The following is a 26,442-nucleotide window of genomic DNA, read 5'->3' as shown; positions in this document are numbered from 1 at the left end:
AAATTATGTGTATTGATGAAAATAATTTTTTTTTCTTACTACCTAATTTACTCTGATTAAACAAAAAGTACTATAATGAATTATCTGTTGAAGTAAAATTAGATATAATCCATGGTACTCCTAGCTATAGAATCTGATTATTAAGAATGATCGACTATATCTAAAAAAGCTAATAGACGTTCTTAAGAGTCATCAAATGTAAATGTATAAAGGTAAAACGATAATAAGAGGCAAAAAAAAATGAATGAAAGGTTCCAATGCTCGTGTAGGCGTGTTTCGTGTGAAATAAGTTCTGTATAAAATTTGTTCCGATAAAATAGTCAAATAGCAACTAAAAATTTGGCGATCGTTTTAAACGAGCGTTGTGGGGTGCTTAACACCTTCCCCACATGCAATCAACCCTCCGAACCCAATTTAGTTTAATTAGGCTGGGAATAAAAATTGGCTGAATAAAAATTAGGTGTCTAGTCCCTTATTTCGGGTGTTTGAATATCCATAACTAAATTTTCTACTCTTTCCTCTCTTATTTGGTTTTTTTCGAAGCTTTATTTTTCTTTTTTCATACCTGATTATTATTATTATTTTTCCTTCATTTGGTGCAGATAAATTCTAACTGTGGTTGGAGTTTCTATCATCAGTTATGATTGTTTCTTTTTTTGTTGAGCCTATTTGTCACATCTCTATAATCTTTTGATTCATTTGAATGTTGAGAATGTCATGCACTGAATTGGTTTTTGTGACTATGTTTAGTTCCCTTTCTCCTTAACTCTTGCTGCTTTTCAGCATTTGCCTTCAACTTCCTCATCTTATGTTGTATCGTGCTTTATGGATGTGAGATTAAGAGCAACAATTTGTGAAAATATTATGTTGGGTGTGTTTTAGGTTTTTTTTGATTGGTATAGTTTAGAATTATTAACTTCTATTACATAATGGGGACATTAGTTAGATGCATATGCCATGTCATGAAGTTGTATTAATTGTTGTTGTTGTGAATGCGGGTACTACCCTCTTTTCCAATAAACTGTAATAAGTCTGTTTTATAAGTTGATTGGCATTGAAAATGAGCACCTCCATGAAAAGATTATGCTAAATATATTTATTCAATATTGTATTTTCTCTATGCGCTCATCTAATTATGTTGGCGTGAGCATTTCAAAGATGGTATTTTAAGGTTTGAGACTATATGTTGGTGGATTTGGCCCTTTGCCACAAGAAAAAATAGGTAATTCATTCACTCCATTTGGATATATATATATATGCATGTAATTTGATGTATCTATGATTTACACATCGATATTTTATTCGATGTGTGGAACTTTGGCTTTCTACTATCAAGTTAATATGAAAATTATTTGATTCAACAGTGATATTGTAGTTTCTTTCTTTTTAAAGTTGAGGTAATTTTTTCATATAACCAATGACTTAATCGAGTTGGTTTCTCATGAATTATCTTTTTTTCTCGAAATCCGGTTGGTATTGGGAGGATATGTGGTATTTTTATTTTATTTTTGATAATATACTCCCTCCATTTTTTGAGTTGTCGCTCATAAATTGGAAGCTTTCATTGAACACTTAACATGACATTAGTTTATCCCCTTTAGCCACTTAGCTATTGCCACTTTACAACACCAATACATACATGATATGTCATGTGGCATTATCTATTTTAGAAGGAATTTATCGAGATAAGTGTAGTTAGAATTAAATGAATTGTGGATGTTTGATGTTGTATAAGGAAATGAAATCATTTAAGCAAGGGGGATTAATTTACCATTTGATCAAATTCAAATTTTGAAATCAATATAATCTCCTTCTCCCAAATAATTATAGATTTTACTGAACTCTCTATCTCCCCTACCATTCTCCAAAGCCAGTCGAAAGCCTCATCCCTTAAGCCTAAAAAAATGAAATAAAGAAATCTCAAATCCATTCGACCATCAGGTTCTATCTGCTCCATTAAATTTAGACTCCTTGGCTCTTGACTTCTGACATGGCTAGAGCCAACTCAAAGCTTAAGTCTCGTTTGTGTTGTCTTGATCCTACGATCCAAGTTGAAAGAATTAATTCTAGAGGCCTCAAGTCAAGATTATTTTTCAATGATTCCTTCTCAGATGTAGTTAAAGATGCGAAAACTCTTATCTCTTCTTAGCAAGTTCAAGTTATGCAGCATCTGTTTCATGTTCTGGTATTGCACTATGTGTTCAGATTATGGGATTTCATGTTTGGCCCCTGCTGTCTTGACTTTTCTGTTATAGTTTTGTATTGTTTATTCTTGGTCTTCTACCTTGTTCCTTTGACTTTGCTATATTTTGTTGGTTCGTTTTTTAGTTTTCCTGGCTTTGTGGCTTCTGATAATGTTTTTTTTCTTTTGTCTAAGGCGCTCTCTTAATTATTTGATGGGATTCAAGCAGGATAGAAGATTGAAGACCCATGTTTTCTCTTTCTTACTTTACTTTTACTCAGTAGTGAGATTTTCTCCTCTGTATTTGATTTTTAGTGACTCTCTCTCTATAATCGAGGCTTGCCTCGTTCAATTGGTTGTTTTAGGAGGATGATATCCTCCCACGTACGATTCTTGGTTAATCACTCCCGGTTTTTATCAGGCGGTTCGCGAATAGATTACTTTAACAATCGCAACCACCTTATTGCAAGATTTTCTCATATATATATATATAACGAGAAAATTGTACTCCTTTATATTTTGGTTCAATTTCAACTTTCAGGATTTGCTATGTATGCTGGATATATGAAAAATATGAGATTTGCCAAATTTGCCTTCAAATAATTGAGTTTGAATTGTCATATCAATCTATTTGTGGGAGCCTCGAATTGCCTTGAGTTTTTCCTTTATTTTGTTGCTTATTTGCAATTGAGCATTATAGGTTGTTTTGAATAGGTGCCACTTTCTTGAATTTTCGAGGCTATTCTGTAATTGATTTTAATTACATGCTGAGAATTATGTATTTCCAGTAGTCTTCATTATCTCCTTCATTATGATGGTTCATGGACATAAATAGATCAGCTTATATTTAGTTGGCTAATGATTGAGTGAGAACTAAGTGTGTGGCAAATCTTATTTTTGGCATTGATCTTGAATCCATTTCTAATATCCTATCAAATCTTCCTTGCAGAGGCTTGAGGAGGTTGTAACTAATGGAGCATGTTAGAGAGTATAGCATGGTTGATAAATTCTCTATTTTAGAGTTTATGATAAATTATGAGTTATTACGTTGTTTTGTTTTCATTTGGTGTTTTGTAGGTATTTAGGTTTAATTCAAGTCGAATTAAACGCAAATGGACTAAAAGAGGAGTTGGAGGATTAAACTGCAAACTGTAGGAAACTCGCAGGTTGAAGAATGTCAGCGTAGCTGCGCAAGTGACAGAAAATTTAGCGAAGGCTGCACTGATGCCTGCGTTTATGCCAGCACAGCTGCGTTGAAGAAAAAATGGGTAGGAGCGTGCGGCGCCACAACTACGGCCGAAACTGACTTGAAGCAAAACTCGACGCCGTAACTGCGGCCAAATCTGGCGCAACTGTGGCACGGCGATAAAAAATTCAATTTTTCGTTTATATGGCTTGTTTACATGCTTACCAAACTTCAGTTTCGTCCTCAGTTGTCGATTGTCTTGCATTGTGACAATAAATCGCCCATTGCACTTAGAATCCTATTTATTATGAACTTATGAAACATGTCAACATTGATTGCCATTTTACTCGAGAAAAGATCCAGTCCGGGCTCATTACACTTTGTTATATCAATTCGACTTTACAATTATTTGACTTGTTCACCCAACCATTGGGTTTTTCTCCTTTTACGACACTCTTATCCAAGTTGAATGTCTCTAACATACATCTTGTGTGGGATAATACAGTGTCCCTATCTTTATTGGATTGTTATCTGATTAGAATTGTCTTCTTTGTTTAATACTTGTCAATTTTATCATTCGTAGATATAAAATTCTTATTATATCACGGCTCTAAGAAAGTTTGTATCTTCCTCTTGTATAAGATCTTGTACACGGAATTAATACATCAATAAATCATCTTCTTTTACATATTTTTCATATTACTCAACCTTATCAAATGGGGATGGAAATTTCAACTAATCCTTGACACAATTACACCAAAAACCTCAATCAAGATCGGATTGAATGCAATTCGGCTTTGCTTGGCTGTATTGGATATTATATAACTCTAACACTTTCTTCTCCAACAATCTTCAAGACTTGTCACGGTCTCACTTTATTTATGGAAATTACTTATACGGAAATATTTTTTTATCTTTTGGGAACCATCCTTAAATAGACAATTTGATTCTGAAATCCTTATTTTATGTAAACCATTTTTCCATCAGTAAATTATCTCATATGCAGGTCATATTCTCACTTTACCAAAATTCTCCACTTGAATTATTAGAAAATGTTTTGTTCGTTGACAGTTGAAACGAAAAATTAGTTGGAACGAAAAATTAATTTCACATCCATTGGCGGTGGAAATATTCAAGAGACCTAATAAAAATAACTAGGAAATGCATTTATCAGAAATCTACCGATCTAACATATTTTTTATTTGTGATTTTACCATCTTAGCGCAGTACCCACCTATTAAAATAAATGATCTTTTATGCTTTTAAAATTTACTCAAATATGATAGTGATTATCCATTTAAATGAATTTAAAAATATAAATAATATCAAGATATTTTGATATGCAGGAAATATGTATAATTTGAATAATTAACATTTCTTAGTTAGGAAATTTGGTATCATCTCATGTGCCATGTTAGGGGATGGCAATTTATATTCGATTCGCGGATATTCGATCCGACTAGTTGTGGATTGAGTAGAATTCGGATCGAGAAGTCAGCGAATCGGATACGGATATAAAAAATTATTATTCGATAAGATATATTATTATTATATAAATATAAATATAAATATAAATATAATATCATTAATATTATTGTTTTAACAATAATCCAAAGCAAAATACACATAACTCATTAAATACGGTCTATTTTTCAGTGAACTTAATAAAAAATAATTAAAAAAAAGTTAAAATCAAAATTTTCTTTTGTATATTTGACATTTTATAATGATTAAATTTAATTTTTTTTGAAGTTCGGATCAGATCGGTTTTTTTTGCAGATCGTATTCGGATACTAGTTGTGAATGTTCGTGGATCGGATCGGACAACAACGTCCCGAAAATTTTTCAAATTGGATTCAAATCGAGAGAATATCCGATCGAGTCCTCTCCATGGCAAACCCTAGCCATGCGTGTCTCTATCATAGTTGTTGAATCGGGATACATTTCGCATATCGTTATTTGCGATTTTTGTATCGAGATTTATCGTAGGATACGAGACACATTTTTTATAAGATTAAAATTATAAATATATAATATAAATGATATATTACACATTAAATATCAAATAAAGAAATATAGTAATATTTTCAATTTGTAAGTACCGTGGAGATATATTCGTATTAATATCACAACCAAATTGATTCTCAAAAGTCAATATCAAAATATCGATAAGAGTTCTACTATTTTCTAATCATTCTACCTCCTATTCGAGTAAAAGGGCCTTGAGCCCATGAAGAATATTAAATTCGATCCAAATTGATGGATAAATAGTTAATCCGTAAATCATTTGTCTCGTAAAATTATGTATCGTATACTTGAATCGCGAGATACAGATCCAAAAAGGATATGATCCTTTGATAGGTATCGTTTTAACGTAAAAAATATCGAATCATAAGATATGTATCATATATCGTGAGATACTTACACCACGCGGGAGGAACAAAATACCGACGCATCAAACTCGTCGATATATTAGTAAACGTGTCGATATTTGTTGATACCGAGCAAATAGCGACGCAAGTGGTGCGTTGGTTAAAACCTTATTGGTAAGGCGGGCCGACACATAAATACCGACCCACTTGCGTCCGTAAAGTGGGTCGGTATTTAAAAATATATATATAAAAAAAATTGCAGAATTGCTATTCGGGAAGAATCATAATGACTAATATTGTCTGAAAGAGATTCATAATGACTATTATTAGGGAAGAATATACTTATCAGCCATATTTCAAGTTACAAAACCGGAATCCACACAAAATCATGGCGCAATTAAAAAAACTAGGCTTACTTAGTTCTCGACTCTAAGTTGGCACCCCCATAGATCAAGTCCTCCTTCAAAACTCCTTTAGCCTCGCCATTACTTGGAACTCGATCAAGGCAATGCCATAGAAGAAGAAGACTGACTTCTTAACAACTCACTGGAAGAAGAAGACCCTGCAATCTTAACAAATAGCTCTGGCTAGGAGGCTGACTTCTTAAGTATCACGTCGTAGTCACAACTGTCCAATCTGATACGCAAATCAAGTCAACTAACACCTGAAAAGAATAGAAATAGTTTGAATTGACCAATAATAAGAGAAACATGTATTACAGATACATCAGAAAGACTGTTAAGCAAAGCAAATGAGAAAAAAACTATGGTGATATGATTTGATTTCCATGGTAACCAGGAAGATCACAGACAAAATTATACCTTCTAGCCAGATAAAATAAACACTAGATAAGGCATGTTGCAAAAAAAAAACTTGTTCAAAATAGTTGAATGCAGCTCAGGAGCAAATTGCAAAGTTGAAACAGTTATAAGTTTAAGAACAAGATCATAATACTAGAGATGAAAGTAACTTTATTTTAACTGGCATTGCCAACAGAATTAAGTTCTAGAACAAAGGATATTGACGCATGTTTGTGAACAACACTTTTAAACCAAATCAATCAGTTTCATGCATTGAAAATGGGCGAGTAAAATACTTTATGTGCATCCTCATATTTTTCATATACAAATACGTGGAAGTAATAGATATAACTTCTAGGTTGCTAATCCAATGGCATACATCCCACATTTTACAAAGTAGCGACAGTCAATTTTGGGAGTTTCACCATTTGAATGTAGAGTAAAGCAGGAACGAATCCAAAAGAAAGAGCATTTTAGCAGCGTAAAAGAAAGAACACTGGCCGATTTTCAAAGTAACATACCATCCATAGCTTGGGTTACTGACTCATAATCCATGAACGTTCTCGTTACTCTGTTTGAAGAAAGTTGCATGAGTATAATGGTGTGTCTATTTTTGCCTGCACATGAAAAAAAGTACAAACACTTTATCTGAACAAGCTTATCACCACACTTTACTAACAACAATCCATCCATCACCAACAAAATTAACAAGAGATCAGAAATTAAAGTTGAACATTTATTCGTTATAAACAACAACAATCAAATTATGGTTACATTTTCATATGACAATCCAATCAGAGTTGAATGTAAAACAAAACTCAAAATCATATGTGCAGAAAAGAAACTAAAAATCATATTACAAGAGATGATAATCGAAACCCTAAACTAACCTTCCGTCAGGGCGGACGGAGCAGTGAAGGGCGGCAGACAGAGTTTCCAGGGACGGCGGAGGATATGGCAGCGGCGGACGGAAGACTCCGAATGGAAAATATGTTAAAAAGGGAAAATAGATAAATTTTTGAGTAAATTCTAAACGAAAATCGACTAATAAGAAGCTTTACAACCTAAAAACGGCCGGAGGAGCTCGAAAAGCGGCTGCGGCGGTTTGGTTCAATTGGTCCGAACTGCAAAACGACGACGATGGTGACTGAATTAGAATTAAAGAAACATGGGTGTGGTTCCCGAAACATATAAAAGATAATGGCATTTGTTTTTATTCCATCAGAGAAAACAAAATCCAGGAAGTCCACTTTTATAGAGTTTTGGAAAACTTCATCGATTAGTTTGAAGATCATATCAAGGAGTCGAATAACTACGATTATGGCATCATCTTCTGGTACGCTTCCGCTACGTTATATTGTGAATCTTATTGTTCTATGCAGATTGTTAAATCCCAACAATTGATACCAAAACCTGTTTTGTTAGAATAATTAGGATTGGCCTGATTGTTTTGTCGTATGATGATGTTGAATTTTTGTGTCATCTGGTTGCATGATGTCATTCGGATTACATGTTTGTTTCCGTCAGTCATGTTCGACTCGAATTCTGGTTCTGTATTGCATAATGCATTTTGTCATTCGGTTTGATTTGTGATTGCAAATTTTTTGTCACCATCGATCATTGGGTTATGTCGTTCGGTTTCGACTATTAGGATTGCATTATCATGATTAATTGATCCCGTTGAAATCGATTCTGTATATTCGTTGAACAAAGCATGGAAAATCATTGTAATTCTGTAAATTGAATTGACTTCGTTTCTGTGTTTACATCATCTGTTTTTCGATTGAAACCGATCGCGATCATCATGGAATTTTTTGATTTTTTGTGTCGCCGTCTTTGTAATCTGGAATTGATTGATCGGTTGTGTTATGTAATCGAAATCACCTGCTCACTGTTTCGAATTGGGGATTGAAATATTACTGACTGTTTCGGAAAAAAAAAATTTCGAAAATTTGATTTTCAATTCAGCATATTTATTGCTTAAAACCGAAAAGGAAATCATGGGTAATGGTTGATGATGATTTTTTAGTTGATTATTGATCACAATTAGATGTTGAATTGCTGTTAATTTTCGGATTGAAGAAATTAGTGTTCTTCGTCGTAATGATTTGGCAATTTGCTATTCGTTGTTTTAAATCCGAATTATATGGTGAAATTGTGATTATAGGTTGAAATTCATCAAAACCCCTCCGTTTGTTGGTCGGAATCGGTCGGATTTTGGCCGGAATTTGGACTTGGGTCGGGTCGGGTATGACCCGTCTGAAGGTTGAAGATGATGAATTTTCATTTCAGTCCCTACGAAATAAATTGTTTTACAGTGATGGTCCTTGCGAATGATCTGTGTACTTCTTGGTCACTGAAAATAATGCTTTAACGTTTTGGTCCCTGACGTTTGTTTCACTGTCTGATTGTCCTTGACTTTTGTGTTTCAGTCAGTTTGCCCTAACGTTTTAGTTCGTTAACTGTTTGGTCCCAAACGTTTGTCATTTGCTGTTTTAATCCCTCAGCATCCATTCTGGTGCAGTACTTTCACCCGCATGACACTTAGGTCCCTGTATTTGCATGATGCTTGTTTCAATCCCTAATTGTAATGCATGCCCTTCAGTATGGTTTTTCTGTCAGATTGGTCCCTATAACTTTATTTTATATGTTTTTTGGGTCCTTATTTGCGGTCGTGTTGGATTGAATGTGCATTATTGTCACCAAAGTGATTTTATTTGTGCATTCAAATGATGAAATTGCATGTTAACTTAGGATTGAACATGATCGGCCCAAAGGAAGTTCTATGTTCCGTCTTATTTTAATGAAATATTGGTGTTGAAACATGTGAATATCGTTTAGTTGAATATGTAAGCATTTTATTAGCCTAAAGGAGAATTAAATGCTTGTCATATTATTTGATTTTCAATGATTCATCACCACATCAAAATATCAATTACAAATTGTTATTTGTCCAAAGATGAATAATCAATGGAGTGCAGGATATTTTTAGACAGATTAAAGCTTATTGTTAGCAATTTCATTGTCATTCAAATTATATATTTTAAGTGAATATATTTAACTTTTGTTTTGTTTATTTGTTCTCTTGTTTAGCTCCAAACCAAGCTAACATTACAGCAAGCATAAACTCGATTCCAATGCTGAATGACACGAACTTCAAGGCATGGAAGGAAAATTTTCTGATTGTGCTTGGAGTCATGGATATGGATCTTGTACTTAGGACGGATCTTCCCGTAGATATTATTGAGGCTAGTACCATCGAGGATATTGACTTGATGGAAAAGTGGGAACGATCAAATCGCATGTGCATGATGATCATAAGGAAGGCCATTCCAGAGGTATTTAGGGGATCGATGTCTCCGGACATACATACTGCCATAGAGACTCTTGCCGAGGTGGAAGCTAGGTTTGCCAAGAACGAAAAGGCTGAAATTGGTACGATTCCGGCAAAACTTACTTCCAAGAAGTACCAAGGCAAGGAAAATATAAGGGAGCACATTATGGAAATTTTTCATCTAGCTGCTAGACTTCGAGCACTGAAAGTAGACCTCTCTGAGAAACTACTGGTGCATTTGGTGTTCAATTCTCTTCCTGCACAATTCGACATTTCAAGATAAGTTATAACTGTCAAAAGAAAACTTGGTCTCTTAATGAACTTATCTCTCATTGTGTGCAAGAAGAGGAAAGACTCAAGCTAGAAATGACAGAAAGTGCTCATTCGATAAATTATGCATCAAGTTCAAAGGGCATTCAGAATAAGAAAGGAAGAATAAAGGAAAAGAACCTACTGATGCGACTGCAGCAAAGAAACAGCAAGTGGGACCCGACAAACCGGGCAAACATTGTTTCTTTTGCAAGGCCGTAGGACATATGAAGAAGGATTGCACTAACTATCATGCTTGGCGTGCAAAGAAAGGTATGAATACTTATGTTTGTTCTGAGGTTAATTTCACTTCGTTTCCTGCACACACTTGGTGGATAGATTCGGGTGCCACTACTCACATAAGTGTGTCCATGCAGGGTTGTCACAGTTACGGACAGCCAAGTGAGGCTGAAAGCTTTGTTTATGTTGGCGATGGCAAGCCGGTTCCCTTTAAGGCAATTGGAAAATTTAGTATTGTATTAAGTACTGGAATGTATTTGGATTTGTGTGAAACTTTTGTTGTACCGTCTTTTAGACGGAATTTGATATCTATTTCTATTTTGGACAAGTCCGGTTACACTGGCACTTTTGGAAATAGAAAAATTGATTTGTTTCACAATTCCATATTTGGAAAATGAAAGGTTGTATATGCTTGATACAATTGCTTGTAATCGTGAGGAATCATTGAGTTCAACAACTCGTGGCATTAAAAGGAAATTAACTGATAAAAATTCGGCTCAGTTATGGCACAAGCGATTAGGACATATCTCCCAAAGGAGAATGGAAAGGCTTGTGTCAAATCGAATTTTAGGCCCTTTAGATTTTACAGACTTTACAGACTGTATAAATTGCATTAAAGGGACAATGACAAACAAAAGGAAATATGAAGCCAATCGGGCATCTAGCGTCTTAGAACTTATACATACGGATATAAGTGGACCATTCCCTAAGGCTTCTTGGAATGGTCAACAGTACTTTATAACGTTCATAGACGATTACTCTAGATATGGCTACATATATCTCATACATGAAAAGGCGCAATTTAAGGCAGAAGTTGAGCTTCAACTCAACTCAAAGATTAAAGTTGTTCGTTCTGACCGTGGTGGTGAATACTATGGTAGATACGACGGTTCTGGTGAACAACGTCCTGGTCCATTAGCTAAATTTCTAGAAGAAAGCGGGATCGTCCCCCAATACACCATGCCTGGTTCGCCAGCAATGAATGGTGTTGCGGAAAGGCGAAACTGAACACTTAAAGACATGGTAAGGAGTATGATTTCTAATTCTATCTTACCAGAATCACTCTGGGGAGATGCACTTAAGACAGCAGCCTACATTCTTAATAGGGTGATGACGAAAGCAGCTAACAATAGGACTCCATATGAATTGTGGACGGGTAGGCAACCGAGTTTGAACCACTTTCATGTTTGGGGATGTCCAGCTGAAGCTCGTCCTTACCGGCCAAATGAAAAGACGCTGGATTCTAGGACTATTAGTTGCTATTTCATTGGCTATTTGGAAAGATCAAGGGGTTTTAAGTTTTATGATCCTGCGAACAGGTCTATATTTGAGTCAGAGCTCCTGACGGCAATGCAGCCGCCGGAGCTTCATCGACGTCGATCAGTTTTCGCTTTTTGGAAGAAGGACGAGATGGAGCATAATATTTGACTGAACATGATCATTTGATAGCACTTGAACCCGATTTGAAATTAGCAGCTTTTGGGCCTTTCGGCCCCTTCCGTTTGGGCCCAACTTCAAATGGACTTTTCATCTGGCCCACTAACACATCACCTCTAAATTGGACGTCAACTTTAGGGACTCGTTTTTGATTGCGAATCATAGGATTTGAATTCCTAGCAGCAGATCCCTATAAATTAGCTTGGAATTTAAATTTTGAAGATTCAATAACGCCAATATCAACCATCTTTCTAGCAATGTCCTTTTCCATTTGAAATTCCATATTTTCTGCCACTTTACCAGGCTCAGAATTAACAATGAGATCTCTTGCCTTATCACCAATGCCTGAAGCCGACGAGGCCACTGAAGCTTCTGGAGTATAATTCCGGCAATCAAAGCTTAACGCGTAACTTTCGATCTCGGACTGTCACACTCCGAAGCCACATGATTAAGCTTGCCACAATTATAATAGAAATTAGGAAGATTCTTATATTTGAAAAAGACCATTAATTGTGACAAACATAGCGGAATCAAAGATCTTAATTACCACAACAAAGGATCCGATTTGTGTGAGTTCCGCAACCCGATTGCTTTGAACTTCACACCCTCGAAGTTCCTCCTCCGACAAGCCAAGATTGACCTATTCATTCGTCATTCTGTCACCCAAACAAGTGAATGCAAACAATTAAACCAACTACCTTACTCTTGCAAGGAGTTAAATCAAACTATAATATGATTTTTTAAAGATCTATAAAACGAGGGAGAACAAAACGAGAGCATTTTTTTATTCTTGCAAGGAAAAGTTAATCAGCATGTGACGGTTGCACATTATTTAGCACAAGTTGATTCGAAACTTTCTTGCATTAGTTTTTCAAATTTTCTTTTAATAATTTGTCATATCAGGTGGGCCGATTGGTCCGTCAAGAATTAATTCTACATTAATGAAATTGATGGTTAAAAAAAATAACTTAACAGTAAGCAAACATGATTTGCTTCACCTTCTTTTTCGGAATAGGAAAATTGCAATAGATGATCACGATAAATGGAAAAAACTTGCCTTCTGCGGCAGAAGGCAAATTTCACTATTGCCGCCCATTCACAGTACGACATGTGTCATCAAGGTAAAAATAAAAAGTTAACAGCCTTTTTCTAGCATTAAAAAATATATGAGGACCTGTTTTGACATATTGAAAAATGTTATGACCTTATGTGGCGAATGGAATAAACAATTGGTGAAATCGATACTCTGTTAGGGATTTCGTCCGATTACCGATCACAAACATTCCTCTGAGCATCAAAATGTAATAAATCAACAACCTCGACATCGGAAACACCAGCACAATCACCTCCTCATGTTTCGTGCTCAAGATGACGCCTTACGATTCGAAGCACCACCACATACGCTGCCCCCGCCCACTGTTGTGTCCCGATCGAAATTCAAAGCCTCCCGTAGCCCCGTCCCCAACCTCCCAATTGCAGCGACTGATACTTTGTTGTTGCCCATCTTATCCCGTCGTTGATTTTCAACGAAACCGATTAGCTAGAAACACCTTACACGCTGATGGTTTTTTTAGTGTCAAAATGAGCTCTTTATATTTTTAAAGTGTCCAAATAGGTCCTCATATTTCTTTTAGTGATAAACAAAAACTGTTAATTTTTTTTTCTAACTTCATGACATGTGTCGAAATGTGATTGTACGGCAATAGTGAACTTTGCCTCATGCGGAAGGAGGCAAGTTTTTTCCACGATAAATAGTCTTCTCATTTTTTTCTCAACTAACATTCAACAGGTATTTTGAAGGAGAAGTAAGAAACACTTTTTTTTGAATAATTTTTTTTTTTTTTTTGAATAGCTAGAAGTAAGAAACACTAGTATGAAATAATCACACAATAAGAATGAACAGGGTTTTAATCATAATTAAAATATATGATAACAAAATTTTATATATATAATAGAGAGAACTTTTTTAATTTGTTCAATTTATTTCAATTGCAATTCAATTACAAATTTTATTGTCAAATCAACATCCGACACATGACGTTTTAATTAAGAATCAAGTTTTTGAGTTTAATTAGGAATCAACTTATAATTTTAAGTCAATATTACTTCTTTTCCTAATCTAATTAAGAAATCAAAACATAATAAAATAATGATTCCTAAAAAAATTATACCAATTACTTATTCCTAATCATATACCAATTACTTATTCCTAATCATATGAGATTGCTATTCTCTTTTATCTTTGCTTTACGAGTATACCATACTAAATTCATACCCGTAAGAACAAAAGTTTTTCGTACGATTTTCTTTTGCTAAGCTAGCTTTGTTTTTTTTCAAAAAGAAGTTTCGATGGGGTTTTTACTAATTATTTAATTAATTAATAGAAGATTTTTTTTGTTTTTATAGTGATCGATGGGTTTTATTTTTTTAATTAGGAGAATCTTTGTTTTTTTTTATTGTGATCGATTTTTTCCCACCATAATAACATTCTATTATTGTGTAATCAACTAAATTATATTGAAGTAATTATCTTTTCAATCTTTTGATTATAGATCATTTTATTATAGGATGACGTCAAATTCTTATAAATAATAGCGGGACTTTTTCAATTTTAAATTTGTTCCAATTGTAAATTCAATTGCAAATTTTATTGTCAAATCTAAATTAGACACGTGGCGATTTATTGGTGAATAGTAATTTGATTCATGTATTTTAGAATTTGAGTTTAATTAGGTTTTAAGTTACAATTTTAAGTCAATGATATTTTTTTCCTATTTTAATTAGAAAATCAAAACACAATAAAATCATAAAATTTCTACCAAGTATTTTTTTCTAACATAATAATTTTATTCCTAATCAATTTTCTATTTATTATTTAAAAAATTGTTCCTAATTAAATTATAATACACTATATATATTTTAATTTTTCTTATTAAACAATTTTTACTAATTAAAATTCATTATATTTTTTTCCTATTCCTAATTAAAATGGACATGTATTCATTTTCTCTATTCAAATGGACATATTATTAAAAAAATTATTCCTAATCAAATTACAATATATTATTTTTTAAATTTTTTTATTAACCTATTATTCCTAATAAAATCGACTATATTTTTTTCTATTCTTAATTAAAACGGGCATATTTTATTTTTCAAACAACAATAATTTTTCCTAACTAAAATTCATCATATTCTTTTTCCTATTCATAATTAAAACGGCATATCTTCTTTTTTTCTATTCAAACGGACATATTATTAAAAAAATATTTCTAATCAAATATAATATATATTATTTTCTTTCTAATTTTTTATTAAATTATTATTCCTAATAAAAATCCGTTATATTTTTTTCCTATTCTTAATTAAAATGACATATCTTACATTTCAAACAATAAGAAAAACTGAATTGATTAGATATAATTATAAATCTTATTATCAAATCAAATCTTAATATATAATTTTTATTTTTTATTATATTTATTATTTTTTAAAAATAAAATAAAATTTTGATTTTAAAGGATCGTAGATTTTAAAATAAAATCAAAATAATTATAATTATAATTGATATAAAATTAAAATAATTCTTATATTTAATAATATTTAATATATAATTATTATACGATATATTTAAATAGATACGGCTATAACTGACGGGCCCACTTAATAAACTAAAACGGCAAATTGCATCGTTCATCATAATTATTATCCGGACGACAAAGCACATCCGGACTGTCATTAATTAAGTATAATGGAACGAATAAAACGACGTCGCAATCAGCTGGTAATCGCTTCTGGTGGTGGATTGACTCCGACTTCCTGTTCTTCCAGATACTTGTTCTTCTCTTCCTCGGTCATAAAAGCAGTTACAGAATAGGGTTTCTTAAGCCCCATGGGAGTACTGAACCAGATCCTCTTCTTCCTTTTCCCATTAACAATACCTTCTTCCAAGCTCATATCCACGATCGGGACCCACAAGAACAGCTGCTTGCTCTTCACGCCACTCATATTCTTCATCTTCCCTTTCTCCACATAAGCCGTTACCCTCAGTCGCGTACCTGCAAATACAGTCGAATCGGGAAAAATTATAAGTTAATTAATACGATCGATCAAAATCATAGTATAAAAATTCGATTGGATTCAATTCAGGTATCTATTACGAGACTCTGGTATTGGTTGATTCAAAGAAGTGCTCGTATGGAGCCTTTTGCTTCATCCAAACAAATCCAGTCTCTCTGTTCCTTCCACACTCTTGGAGATCTTTCAGCGGAAGTACTCCTTTAGGAAATCCTAGCTCCTCCAGAAGTTCGCCGGACCGGAGTTGGCATTCTTCGGGATCGGTCACGATCTCGGCACCTGCGCGTTCACCTTCGGCCATATTTTGTTTCGATTATATATTTTTTGTGTTGGGGTTTGAGATGTGATGAGAAGAATTATATGCGAATATATATTTATATATAGAAAGAGAGGGTTAGAGAAAGTAAATGGTAGTTGGTTCAATATGGTTGGACGTTCAGATGATTCTTTCTTAGCATAATTTTGAAATGATGCTTCCCCAAGCATGTGGGCACATGCATAGTACTTGTAGTAGTTAGGTCTTCAAGGATAATGATGTTTCAATTACACACCAAAATAAATTAAATTAAAATGGCTAGCTTGTTTGTTTAAATAAGTTAATTTTGCAATTTTTTTAAATTGTAGAAAACAACACAATCAATTGGAAATTTGATTTTATTTCGTTTGGATTAATTTGAAGATCATGGACCATAGATACTCTTGACAAAGTTTTCGGCAAAAATATGTGTTTAGTTTTCACTTTAGTATTTCTAACCCACATCATTCCTTTTAAAATTCGACTACATAACTTTTACGTATGGCGTTTGCTATTTCCGTTAATCTACTTAAAAAGAGAAGCATTATGATTCATGGGTATTTTTGGAGGCAAATATGATTAGCCATTGTCCCTTGAATGGTTTCGATTATTATACGCCAAAATAAATCCATCAAACCGTTATGGTGTTTTATTGAAAGTTCGAAGCATTGATATATCGCTAGCGTAACATGAGGTCACTATCACACTATGACACCAACACTAATTTTATTATATGGATGGATACTAAATGCTAGATGGATCAAATTTCAACCACCGAATTCAAAAGAAATCAACCACCATTGTAACACATTGCTAGCTAACGAGGTAATCAAAATCGAGCTTCTATTTAAAAATGGTCGGTATGTACAATGTAATGAACTTAAAGAAAAAAAACTCCTATTATTAGACTAAAAATACAATTATAAAACCCTCAAGAAAAATTATAAAACATATAGGAACTGCATAGCTCAAACAACATATTCTAATAAAGATTAAATTATAAATATAATTTTATCAATGATCAAAAGTAAAAACGATAAGAGCAAAATTTTTACAAATCCTAAATTTCGAAACTAAATTCTATCAGCACCTATGAATTCGCTCTAAAATATAAGAACTTGAATGCTCATCCATTTATGAACGTAAGAACGTCCGATCCTCATTTTCGGTAGCTTAACTACTATCGCTAGCCTATTCACAAAATGTTGGTCTTTTTAGTCATGTGACTGACTCATGTTTGGCCTAATACTTGCTATGAGCAAGACTAAAGCACAAATAAACTTGTGCCACTTCGCAGCATTAATTGCTTTGTTTCGATGGACAAGTTCTATAATGGCTTTCTTCGTACAGTAAACGTCTCATAGCGACATATCCTTGGGCGGCCAATTGATATTTTGTTCGATATTTGGTGTAATGAAATCACGAGTGAGTTTCGCCTTCTGAATCGATTCGGCTCAACGATAAACCAATTTTAACGTGTCCTCCGCCAACCCAATCCTGGACTATAAGAACGTGCTTTAGCTGCCAAAGCCTACATAAAAAGAGGATTGTGGATGTTAACATGGGCCTGTATAAATGGGCTTTAAGGCCCATATTGGGTCGTCTCTGAGTTTCAATGTTTAGGATTTTTACTTCTCCTAATCGCGAGAGAGAAGAGATTATGTATATGTCGATAATAAAAATACAATTTTGTATAAGTAGGTCGCCATGATAATTATTGTGCTTCTCTTTTCAATCAAAGTGGGGAAATTAGACTAATTGCCAATAAAAAGGTAGTTGTGATATTTCACAATTGGTGATGTTTTTTAATTATGGTGCCTTTATTATAGAGAAGAACAAGAACAAGAACAAGAACAAGGGAGGATTCAAGGGCAAATTCGTAATCCCGGCGGTTCCAGCTCTCCTGTTCCCGTTGTTGATGCTCGTATTCTCATCGGAAAAATGGATCGTGTTCGCCGAAGGTGGTGCTGCTAACGTCGGCGCAGGCACATCTTGGGGCTTGAATCAAGCCTATTCCAATGTCGGCTTAGCCATCGCCGTCACGGCCATGGCCGGAATCGCCTTGGCCGCCACTGTCGTCTACTCTCGTAGGTAATCAAAAAGTTTCGGATTAGGATTTTGTCTACAAGAGAGATTGTGCGTGTGTATGTGTTTTCGCGCGTTTTTGTACAATTATCTTTTATTTAGGATTAGATAGATGTTAAAATCGGAACAGAAACCGTTAATGAGAGCCTTACGGCGAAGTCATACTGCATCGTCGTCGTCGTCTTCCCCGTCATCGTCAAATTCTCCGTCATCGTCCTCCTTGTCGTGGATTCATTTTCGATCGGTTCTGTTAGTTGTTGCTCACTCATCATCGTCATCATCTACCTCACCTCTGTTCACTGATCGGTGAGTTTCCAATTCCCAATTTCACTCCTTTTTAAATCCTCTTTTGACAAAATTTGTATTAAATCCATGCTCTTTTCTGTTCAAGTTCCAACTTTTATTGATCATATATCCAGATGGCCACACCTTTCTCTCGTGAGATCCGATCCGATCTCACTAAGCTAACTCAATCTGCTTGACCCGAATGGCTTTTATCTATTGGAGCAGGCTTTTGTTCTGCCTTTGATTATTCAGTCCCGCAACTTCTCCCATTTCAAGTCATTCCCCGTTGCCATAAAAACCTGTGCTTTACTTGTTCAAATATATTAAATGGAATCGTTTTACTCGTTCATTTTAGGGTGTTAGTGTCAATATGGTCATAGTTGTGTTGAGTGAAGTTGCAACAAATACAGTTAGTTTCTGTCGGTTTTGATGCTGTGACTCTTTCCATCAAATCTATTTACTTTTACTATTATCTCTCTGGTTCGCTGGTGTTGATCCTTTGGTTGTTCGTCTTCTCCTATCGAATAAAGTCGATCATTTGGTCACCTTCCCTGTTGTCTTCTCCTCTAACAAGCATTTGTGTAGATTCAACAAATATGATTACGTATAAGAGTCGTGTTATATTATTATTTTCTGAAAATGCCAACTTATCTTTGTACTAGCAGGACTCAAAATTTCAGATTTGGTTCGATGTTGAGGATGCTTATTGATTTTGTTTCTTGCTTTCAGAGGCAGTTTAAAATCACCTTGGTCTCGTAGGCGAAGAAAACATGCACTTGTTCCGAAACAGTGGAAATATTTGTTTAACTTGGATGGAAAGTTTAATGATGGCGGGGTTAAGTTTCTGAAGAAAGTTCGCAGCGGAGTATGTTACCAACTATAGTCGACTTTTTTTATTTTATCTTCTCTTTGCACCAGTTTTGTTAGCCATTATGTGTTGTTGCTTATGTTTTTATTAGTTACTTATTACTATATTTCTGCCATTACTACTGGAGTGCTGATTCTTTGTTTTGTCTGTTGATGCAGGGTGTTGATCCAAGTATTAGAGCTGAAGTTTGGCCTTTTCTCCTCGGAGTGTAAGAATTTTTCATTTTAATGCTTGGGCTGTTTGTCTGTCCGGTAAAAATATCCTTTTTAATATTGGACTTTTTCTCTTGCTGCCTGCAAATTCTCTTCATAATTTTGAATTCAGACTTTGTGCCATTAGATCTTCATAAATATTACAGTTTTGTCTTGAGAAAAGTGGTCTATTGTTGATGGTTCTCGTCTTCCTATTTGTTGGTTCTGGAAAACGTTCCTCTGCATTTCATTGATGGCCATGTGTGATTGATATTATGATGTGTACCATGTTGATCATAACTTGAAATTTTGTTTCAACAGTTTCGATTTGAGCAGTTCCAAGAGTGAAAGAGACGCAGTTCGTAGTCAAAAAAGGTATTTCCATTAAATTCACATTCTCCCTTACTAAACAGAACAGAACACTTATATATTATTCCTTTCCTCCTTTGTTCAGTTCAAGTTATTTGTTAATATTTGGTGATGCAGAAAGGAATATGAGAACTTACTGAAACAATGTCGGCTAATCCGTAAACGTAGTGAGAAGAATTCTAAGTTAAAGGAAACTTTATCAGGGAACTGTGGCTATGAGGACAGTGGTGAATTGAGTCAGGGTTTTAATTCTTGTAACTTGGAAGATGTGAGTAGTTCAAGGAATTCTTCTAAGTTAAAGGAAACTTCAGGGAACTGTAGTTATGAGGACAGTGGGGAATTAAGCCGGATCTTTGGTTCTTCTAATTTAGAAGATGCCGTTAGTTCAAGGAAGTCTGTTTCCAGTGAGGAGGGAAACGTGGAACGACAGGATTCAGTTACAGACCTTCCTGTCTTTGACGAAAGTCCTCGATCTTCAGGCCCTATATCAGAACTAGAGGCTGACAGGAGCGATGTCTCAGGTAGCGACACAGATACAACTGATTCAGACTCATCTGAAGAACCTGAAAACATTCCCCTCCTCGCCGACGAAGGAACAGAAGAAAGTGGTTTAACAGATGATAATGTCGGGGAGGGTTCGTCTTCCTGTCAGACAGAAAGCAAGAAGACCAAGCCCCACACAGACGAGGATTTCGCCACATGGCAGAGAATTATCCGCCTAGACGCTCTGAGGGCGAATGATGAATGGACTGTTTATTCCCCAGCACAGGCAGCTGTTTCATCGACAAAGTCACGTCGATTAGCCGATAAAGTTGGGTTGAAAGATTATGATCACTTGGAGCCTTGTCGGGTTTACCATGCTGCACGGCTTTGCTCGATTCTCGAGGCTTACGCGCTATACGATCCCGAGATTGGTTACTGCCAAGGAATGAGTGACCTTCTCTCCCCCATTGTGGCTGTAATCGAGGAAGACTATGAAGCCTTCTGGTGCTTTGTTTGTTTTATGAAGAAAGCTCGGCATAATTTCCGGCTCGACGAGGTCGGGATCCGACGACAGTTGGGAATCGTGTCAAAAATCATCAAGGGAAAGGATATTCATCTGTACAGACATTTAGAAAACCTGGAAGCGGAGGATTGTTTCTTTGTGTACAGAATGGTGGTGGTCCTGTTCAGGAGGGAGTTGACATTTGAACAGACTCTCTGCCTTTGGGAAGTGATGTGGGCGGACCAGGCGGCGATTCGAGCGGGGATAGCGAAATCTGCCTGGGGAAGGCTGAGGCTTCGAGCACCGCCGACGGATGATTTATTGCTTTACGCGATTGCAGCTGGCGTTCTACAAAGGAGAAAGCAAATCATAGAGAAGTATAGCAGCATGGATGAAATCATGAGAGAGTGTAATAGCATGGCTGGACATCTTGATGTGTGGAAGCTTCTAGATGATGCCCATGACTTGGTCGTCTCGTTGCACGACAAAATTTAGTCGTGCTCGTCTTTTCTTTCGGTTTATTGTTTAGAAAATCTTACAAAGTTCATCTGCAAAATGAACGTTCTGTTGGACAATTCTACCATTGTTTCTCTCTCATATTTATACTAGTATAAACTAGTAACATTTAAACTTGGAGATTGATTATTTATCTGGTCTTGAAATGAGATTAGAACGTTGCATGTAATGTGAGATTGAATGCACGAGGGCTTGTTTGGACTAGGGCATTGTTTTTTATTCGTTTTGTCTTGGACTCAGTCCGTTGTCACCAGCGTTGAGCATATCCGGTGCTATGCTACGACAACTACGTCCCGTCAAGTGTGCAAGCGACTTGCGAGTTGAATTGATTAAATTCGATATATTCAACTTTATCACTGTCTTTGTTATCACTTTTGTCACCGCACTCCACTAATTTATTATCGTTATCGTTGTCGATACTACCACCATCGATATCATGCCTCTGAATGGAGAGATATGATGCCTCGATGCAATGAATCTTTTCTTTCTTTTTTTTAATGGTAATGAATCGTGGTAGAACAAGGAAGGAGAGTTGAATATGTGGGAATTTTTGCTAGCTAAAACAAATTGTCGCTATTATGTTTTTATAGATAATAGTGAGATTTTTAATTTTAAATAAATTTAATTGTAATTTAATTGTAAGTTTTATCATCAAATCAACATTTGGCGCATGACGTTTATTAACGAATAGTAATTTGACACATGAATTTTAGAATTTTGAGTTTAATTAGGTTTCAAATTATAATTTTAAATCAATCATTTTTTTTTTCTTATTCTAATTAGGAAATCAAAACACAACAAAAATATATTTCTAATAAAATTATAATACACTACATTTTTTTCTAATTTTTTATATTTAACAAATTTTCCTAATTAAAATTCATTATATTTTTTTCCTATTCCTAATTAAAACGATCACATTTTCTCCTATCCTATTCAAACGGACATATTGGTTAATGAATTATTCCTAATAAAATTAAAATATATATTATTTTTTCAAATTTTTTATTTAACCTATTATTACTAATAAAAATTCGTTATATTCTTTCTTCATGCTCCTAACTAAAACGGGCATATCTTATTTTTCAAATAATAGGATTAACTAAATTAATTAGATGCAATTATAAATTTTATTATGAAATCAAATCTTGATATGTGACTTTAACTTTTTGCTATTTTTATTATTTTTGAAAACAAAATAATTTTTTAATTCTAACAGGATTGTAGATTTTAAAATAAAATCAAAATAATCATAATTGATATAAAATTAAAATAATTCCCTTTTGATATGATATTTAACATATATTTAATAATATTTAATAAAAATAATTATTATATAGTTTTTTATGATACAATTAAATTATTAATTTTTAAAAATACGGATTTCTTGTCTAACGACGGTCGTACTAACTTGTATCCAAAAAAAACATATATTACTATGTATATGAAAGGATAGCAAACAGAGAATATATCCAGACGAAATACAGGAATGCAATTATCCACAATCTTAATTTTATCTCTATTTTCATTTATTGTGTTGGTTGTCTGTTAGATATCTAATTGTTATTTCTCTTGCAATTACAAGAAGCAAAATTTCATGAGTTAATAACCTCCGGACCACAAAATTTATCTTTCAGGAAAAAATAAAGCATCAACAAAATAGAAATTCATATAGTATTTATTCTTATACTTATTTATTGGCAAAAGTAACCATTTGGTCCCTGTTTTAAACGTTTTTGAATTGGTTAGTCCCTCCAAATATAAATCGAACTAAATTGTTCCTCAAACGTTAGCTTTTGAACTACTTAGTCCCTCGTCCGTTAGGGACGTTAAGTTTGGCCGAGGTGTCAATTTTAGCCAATCATAAAGTGACACGTGTCACTTACGTGTAAACAAAAATCCACCTAAGCTTTGTTGAACCGAATCGAACCGAACCGAATCGAACCGGTTCACCTAATTGTTCTTCTTCCTCGCGCCATTCTCTCTGCTCGCCATCCTCTGTCTCTCAGCTTTACAAAATCAGAGTTGATTATTATGGAGTTCTTGGACTTGGAAGACGATGCGCGTCTGAGGAGGTTCAACTTTTTTAATTCTCCTTAATGACTTTCAGGACTAGTGTTAGCATATTCTAATTTGTTGACATAATCTTTTACATCTATTTAATTTAAAACTACTTGATATTTTATGCCATGATTTTGACAGTCTTGACTTGTTTATCCTATTTTAACTTGTACCAACCAACATTCTTTTTTTAATTTATGTATAGGTTAGATTAGCATATAAAAATACAGTGGATCAACTATCGAATCGGGGACTTGAAGGAGAAGAAGTCGACAAAGAGATGGAAGTTCTAAAAGTCACTAGCTAGTCTATCCTCTCTATTTGATTATACATATTTTCTCTTCTTATATAATGTATTATATACAGTGATGGTTAGGATGACATATATAGTTAATGTGTAGGAGGCATATTCGGTATTGTCATCGGATAAGGAGAGGAGGCTGTATGATTGGAGCTTGGTGAGGTGTGAAGAACCAGATAGATACGCTTGGCCTTCTGAGGTTGACACAGTTAAACTTTCTTCAGGGAATCCTCCACCACAAGTAATTTCTTATTCATTTTCTTTAATATTCAACTATACTTATATACATAAAAATTGATTAATGAATGAGTCTATTAATTTATATGATTGAATATTGCAGGAACCAGAGGATGTGGTAAGAGAGGTGGAAACTCTGCTACGTGTTCACGCTCACACTTCTTTAAGGTTAGTTATTTGTAATTTCAATTTGATGTTTCATTTGATATGGCGGCGTCGAACTGATGTATGGAGGAGAAAGTTCAAATCAACTCTGATTTTGTAAAGCTGAGAGACAGAGGATGGCAAGCAGAGAGAATGGCGCGAGGAAGAAGAAGAATTAGGCGAACCGGTTCGATTCGGTTCGGTTCGATTCGGTTCAACAAAGTTTAGGTGGAATTTTGTTTACAAGTAAGTGACACGTGTCACTCTATGATTGGCTAAAATTGACACCTCGGCCAAACTTAACGTCCCTAACGGACGAGAGATTAAGTAGTTCAAAAGTTAACGTTTGAGGGATAATTTAATTCGATTTATGTTTGGAGGGACTAACCAATTCAAAAATATTTAAAACAGAGACCAAATGGTTACTTTTGCCTTTATTTATTGTTTTTACAATAATTTTTATTTCTTCAACATTAATAAACGAGTCGGCTAAAAAAGATTCTTTAGAGACTAAAATAACCTTTAAATTCATGTGCTGGGCCGGAGCAAATCTCGTTGAATAGGTGTGTCTGGTATTTTTATTAAAATTTCACCCTTTAATTTAAGAGTTTTTTTTTATAGATTGCACTTAAAATTAAGTGAATTAATATTTATTTAGACAAGTTTAAAATTTAACCCACCTTCAACCATACTACTTAACTCAAACTAAATTCAAAAAAGTTCCCTACATTCTTGATATTTAATTTAATTTTTTCTGTTTTCAAAAAATAATTTAATCATATATCCTTTCAATTATCTTTATTTAAATTAAATAAGTATCAAATCTTTAATTTGTGTTCATCATACCCAGAAAAATATATTCATGGTCCACGCCTGATGCATACTTGATTATGAGTGTTGGTTAATTCCCGACTCGCATCTCGTCAAAACAATATTGAATCGATGCAAAATTGTGATTATTCTAATTTTAGCTCCTTCCTAAAGTGATAAAAGTCCCTAATTTAAATTCATCAGTTTCATTCATCAATTTCAAAATATAGCGGACTTAGATTTAAAACTTACGGGCTCAAAAATTATAAACCATCAAATAGATTTGAGGAGAAATATTTGGATGGGCTTAACCTAACATATCATATGTAAATAAAATAATATCATATATATAAATTTTTTTGCCACGTTTCCTACAATTAATGAGATGGCATAATTGAAATAGTTTAATAGAAATAATAGTTATTACACCTAAAACTCGTTTATCTCTAATCCAATAAGTTAATGTCCTCTTTGTCCCGCCGACGGCCACCGTAACCTTCCACTCTAAAAAAAATCAAACAGGAAAATTGTTGAGCCTAATTGAATTCTCCTTGTTGATTGTTGATAGGATGCTTACACCGTGACTAATAGAAGCATCAATCGGTCCTTATAATTCTTAAATCTAAAATTTCCTTATTCATAACTAAGGCAATAACTATACTCACTATATTATTCACGTTCTTCTTTCCCTGATCTGTTTTTGTCAATCTCTTCTTCGTGGCTCCGTCTCTTTCTTTTTCACTCATCACTGCAAATCATAGTTAGGAGGGAGAGATCATGAACTATATGGATATCGCAGAGATAAGGACATGTGGAGTCGGAGATGAAGTGGGCGGCGCCGTTACATGATGTTAATGGGGGAGAAAATTTATTTTATTTATTTTCCTTTTGATTAATTAAATTAAATTTCAACTCATGTTTATATAAGTGTGATTCAGCAAAACATTTACGCATGCTATTATCTTATTTACGTACTCAAAATTGACATATTAGGCTAAGTCTACCGAAGAATTCTTCCCGACTTGAAAATGAGAAGTTTAAAGGGTTTCAAGAGTTTCTGGTATTAAATTGATTGTCGGTATGCATTTTCCATATATTAGAATTAATTGTTTTCAACTTTTCAGAGTTTAGGGGTGAAAAAAAAAAAAAAAATCTTTTTCAGGGCTTGAAGATTGAAGAACAAGACTAAGGATCTGGTTGTTATTTAAATTATTAAAAAAAAGAAAAAAAAATCAGAAAATAAATAACTTTCGAAAATAAAGGAGTTTTTTTGAAAATTAGTTATTGAGTGAACTAGTGTGGTCGATGATTGGTTAAATTTTAACCTTATCTAATTAATAAAAGTTATTTATATGTTT

General features: G+C 34.1%; 2 protein-coding genes across 4 annotated transcripts; both read left to right on the top strand.

The window, feature by feature from the left end:
- The first annotated feature begins 7,860 nt into the window (after nt 1-7,860).
- LOC139881977 (uncharacterized) lies at nt 7,861-10,157 on the top strand. The gene is made up of 2 exons (XM_071866360.1): nt 7,861-7,876; nt 9,634-10,157. Exons 1-2 carry the CDS (start codon nt 7,861-7,863, stop codon nt 10,155-10,157), a joined length of 540 nt encoding a protein of 179 aa, XP_071722461.1.
- Nucleotides 10,158-18,456: 8,299 nt separating this feature from the next.
- LOC139881980 (rab GTPase-activating protein 22-like) lies at nt 18,457-21,510 on the top strand. 3 transcript variants are annotated; one of them, XM_071866363.1, is made up of 6 exons: nt 18,457-18,611; nt 19,338-19,467; nt 19,629-19,678; nt 19,983-20,036; nt 20,148-20,194; nt 20,297-21,510. In XM_071866363.1, the coding sequence occupies exons 1-6, from the start codon at nt 18,457-18,459 to the stop codon at nt 21,508-21,510; spliced, it is 1,650 nt and encodes a 549-aa protein (XP_071722464.1). The 3 variants fall into 3 exon arrangements, with proteins under 3 accessions (XP_071722464.1, XP_071722466.1, XP_071722465.1); XM_071866365.1 differs by having other exon boundaries at nt 19,332-19,467; nt 20,148-20,213; nt 20,415-21,510; XM_071866364.1 differs by having other exon boundaries at nt 18,457-18,623; nt 19,332-19,467; nt 20,148-20,213; nt 20,415-21,510.
- Nucleotides 21,511-26,442: the final 4,932 nt, after the last annotated feature.

The sequence above is a fragment of the Rutidosis leptorrhynchoides genome, unplaced genomic scaffold (genome assembly GCF_046630445.1).
Source record: "Rutidosis leptorrhynchoides isolate AG116_Rl617_1_P2 unplaced genomic scaffold, CSIRO_AGI_Rlap_v1 contig215, whole genome shotgun sequence".
Lineage (NCBI taxonomy): Eukaryota > Viridiplantae > Streptophyta > Magnoliopsida > Asterales > Asteraceae > Rutidosis > Rutidosis leptorrhynchoides.
The sequence above is the reverse complement of the archived record's forward strand: the minus strand, read 5'-3'. Positions and strand labels throughout refer to the sequence as shown.

Coding starts and splice junctions, on each gene's coding strand:
- LOC139881980 (XM_071866363.1), top strand. CDS start 18,457: ATGAGAGCCTTACGGCGAAGTCATACTGCATCGTCGTCGTCGTCTTCC. Junction 18,612..19,337: donor TCATCATCTACCTCACCTCT/GTTCACTGATCG, acceptor TTTCAGAGGCAG/TTTAAAATCACCTTGGTCTC. Junction 20,195..20,296: donor ATGTCGGCTAATCCGTAAAC/GTAGTGAGAAGA, acceptor GTAACTTGGAAG/ATGTGAGTAGTTCAAGGAAT.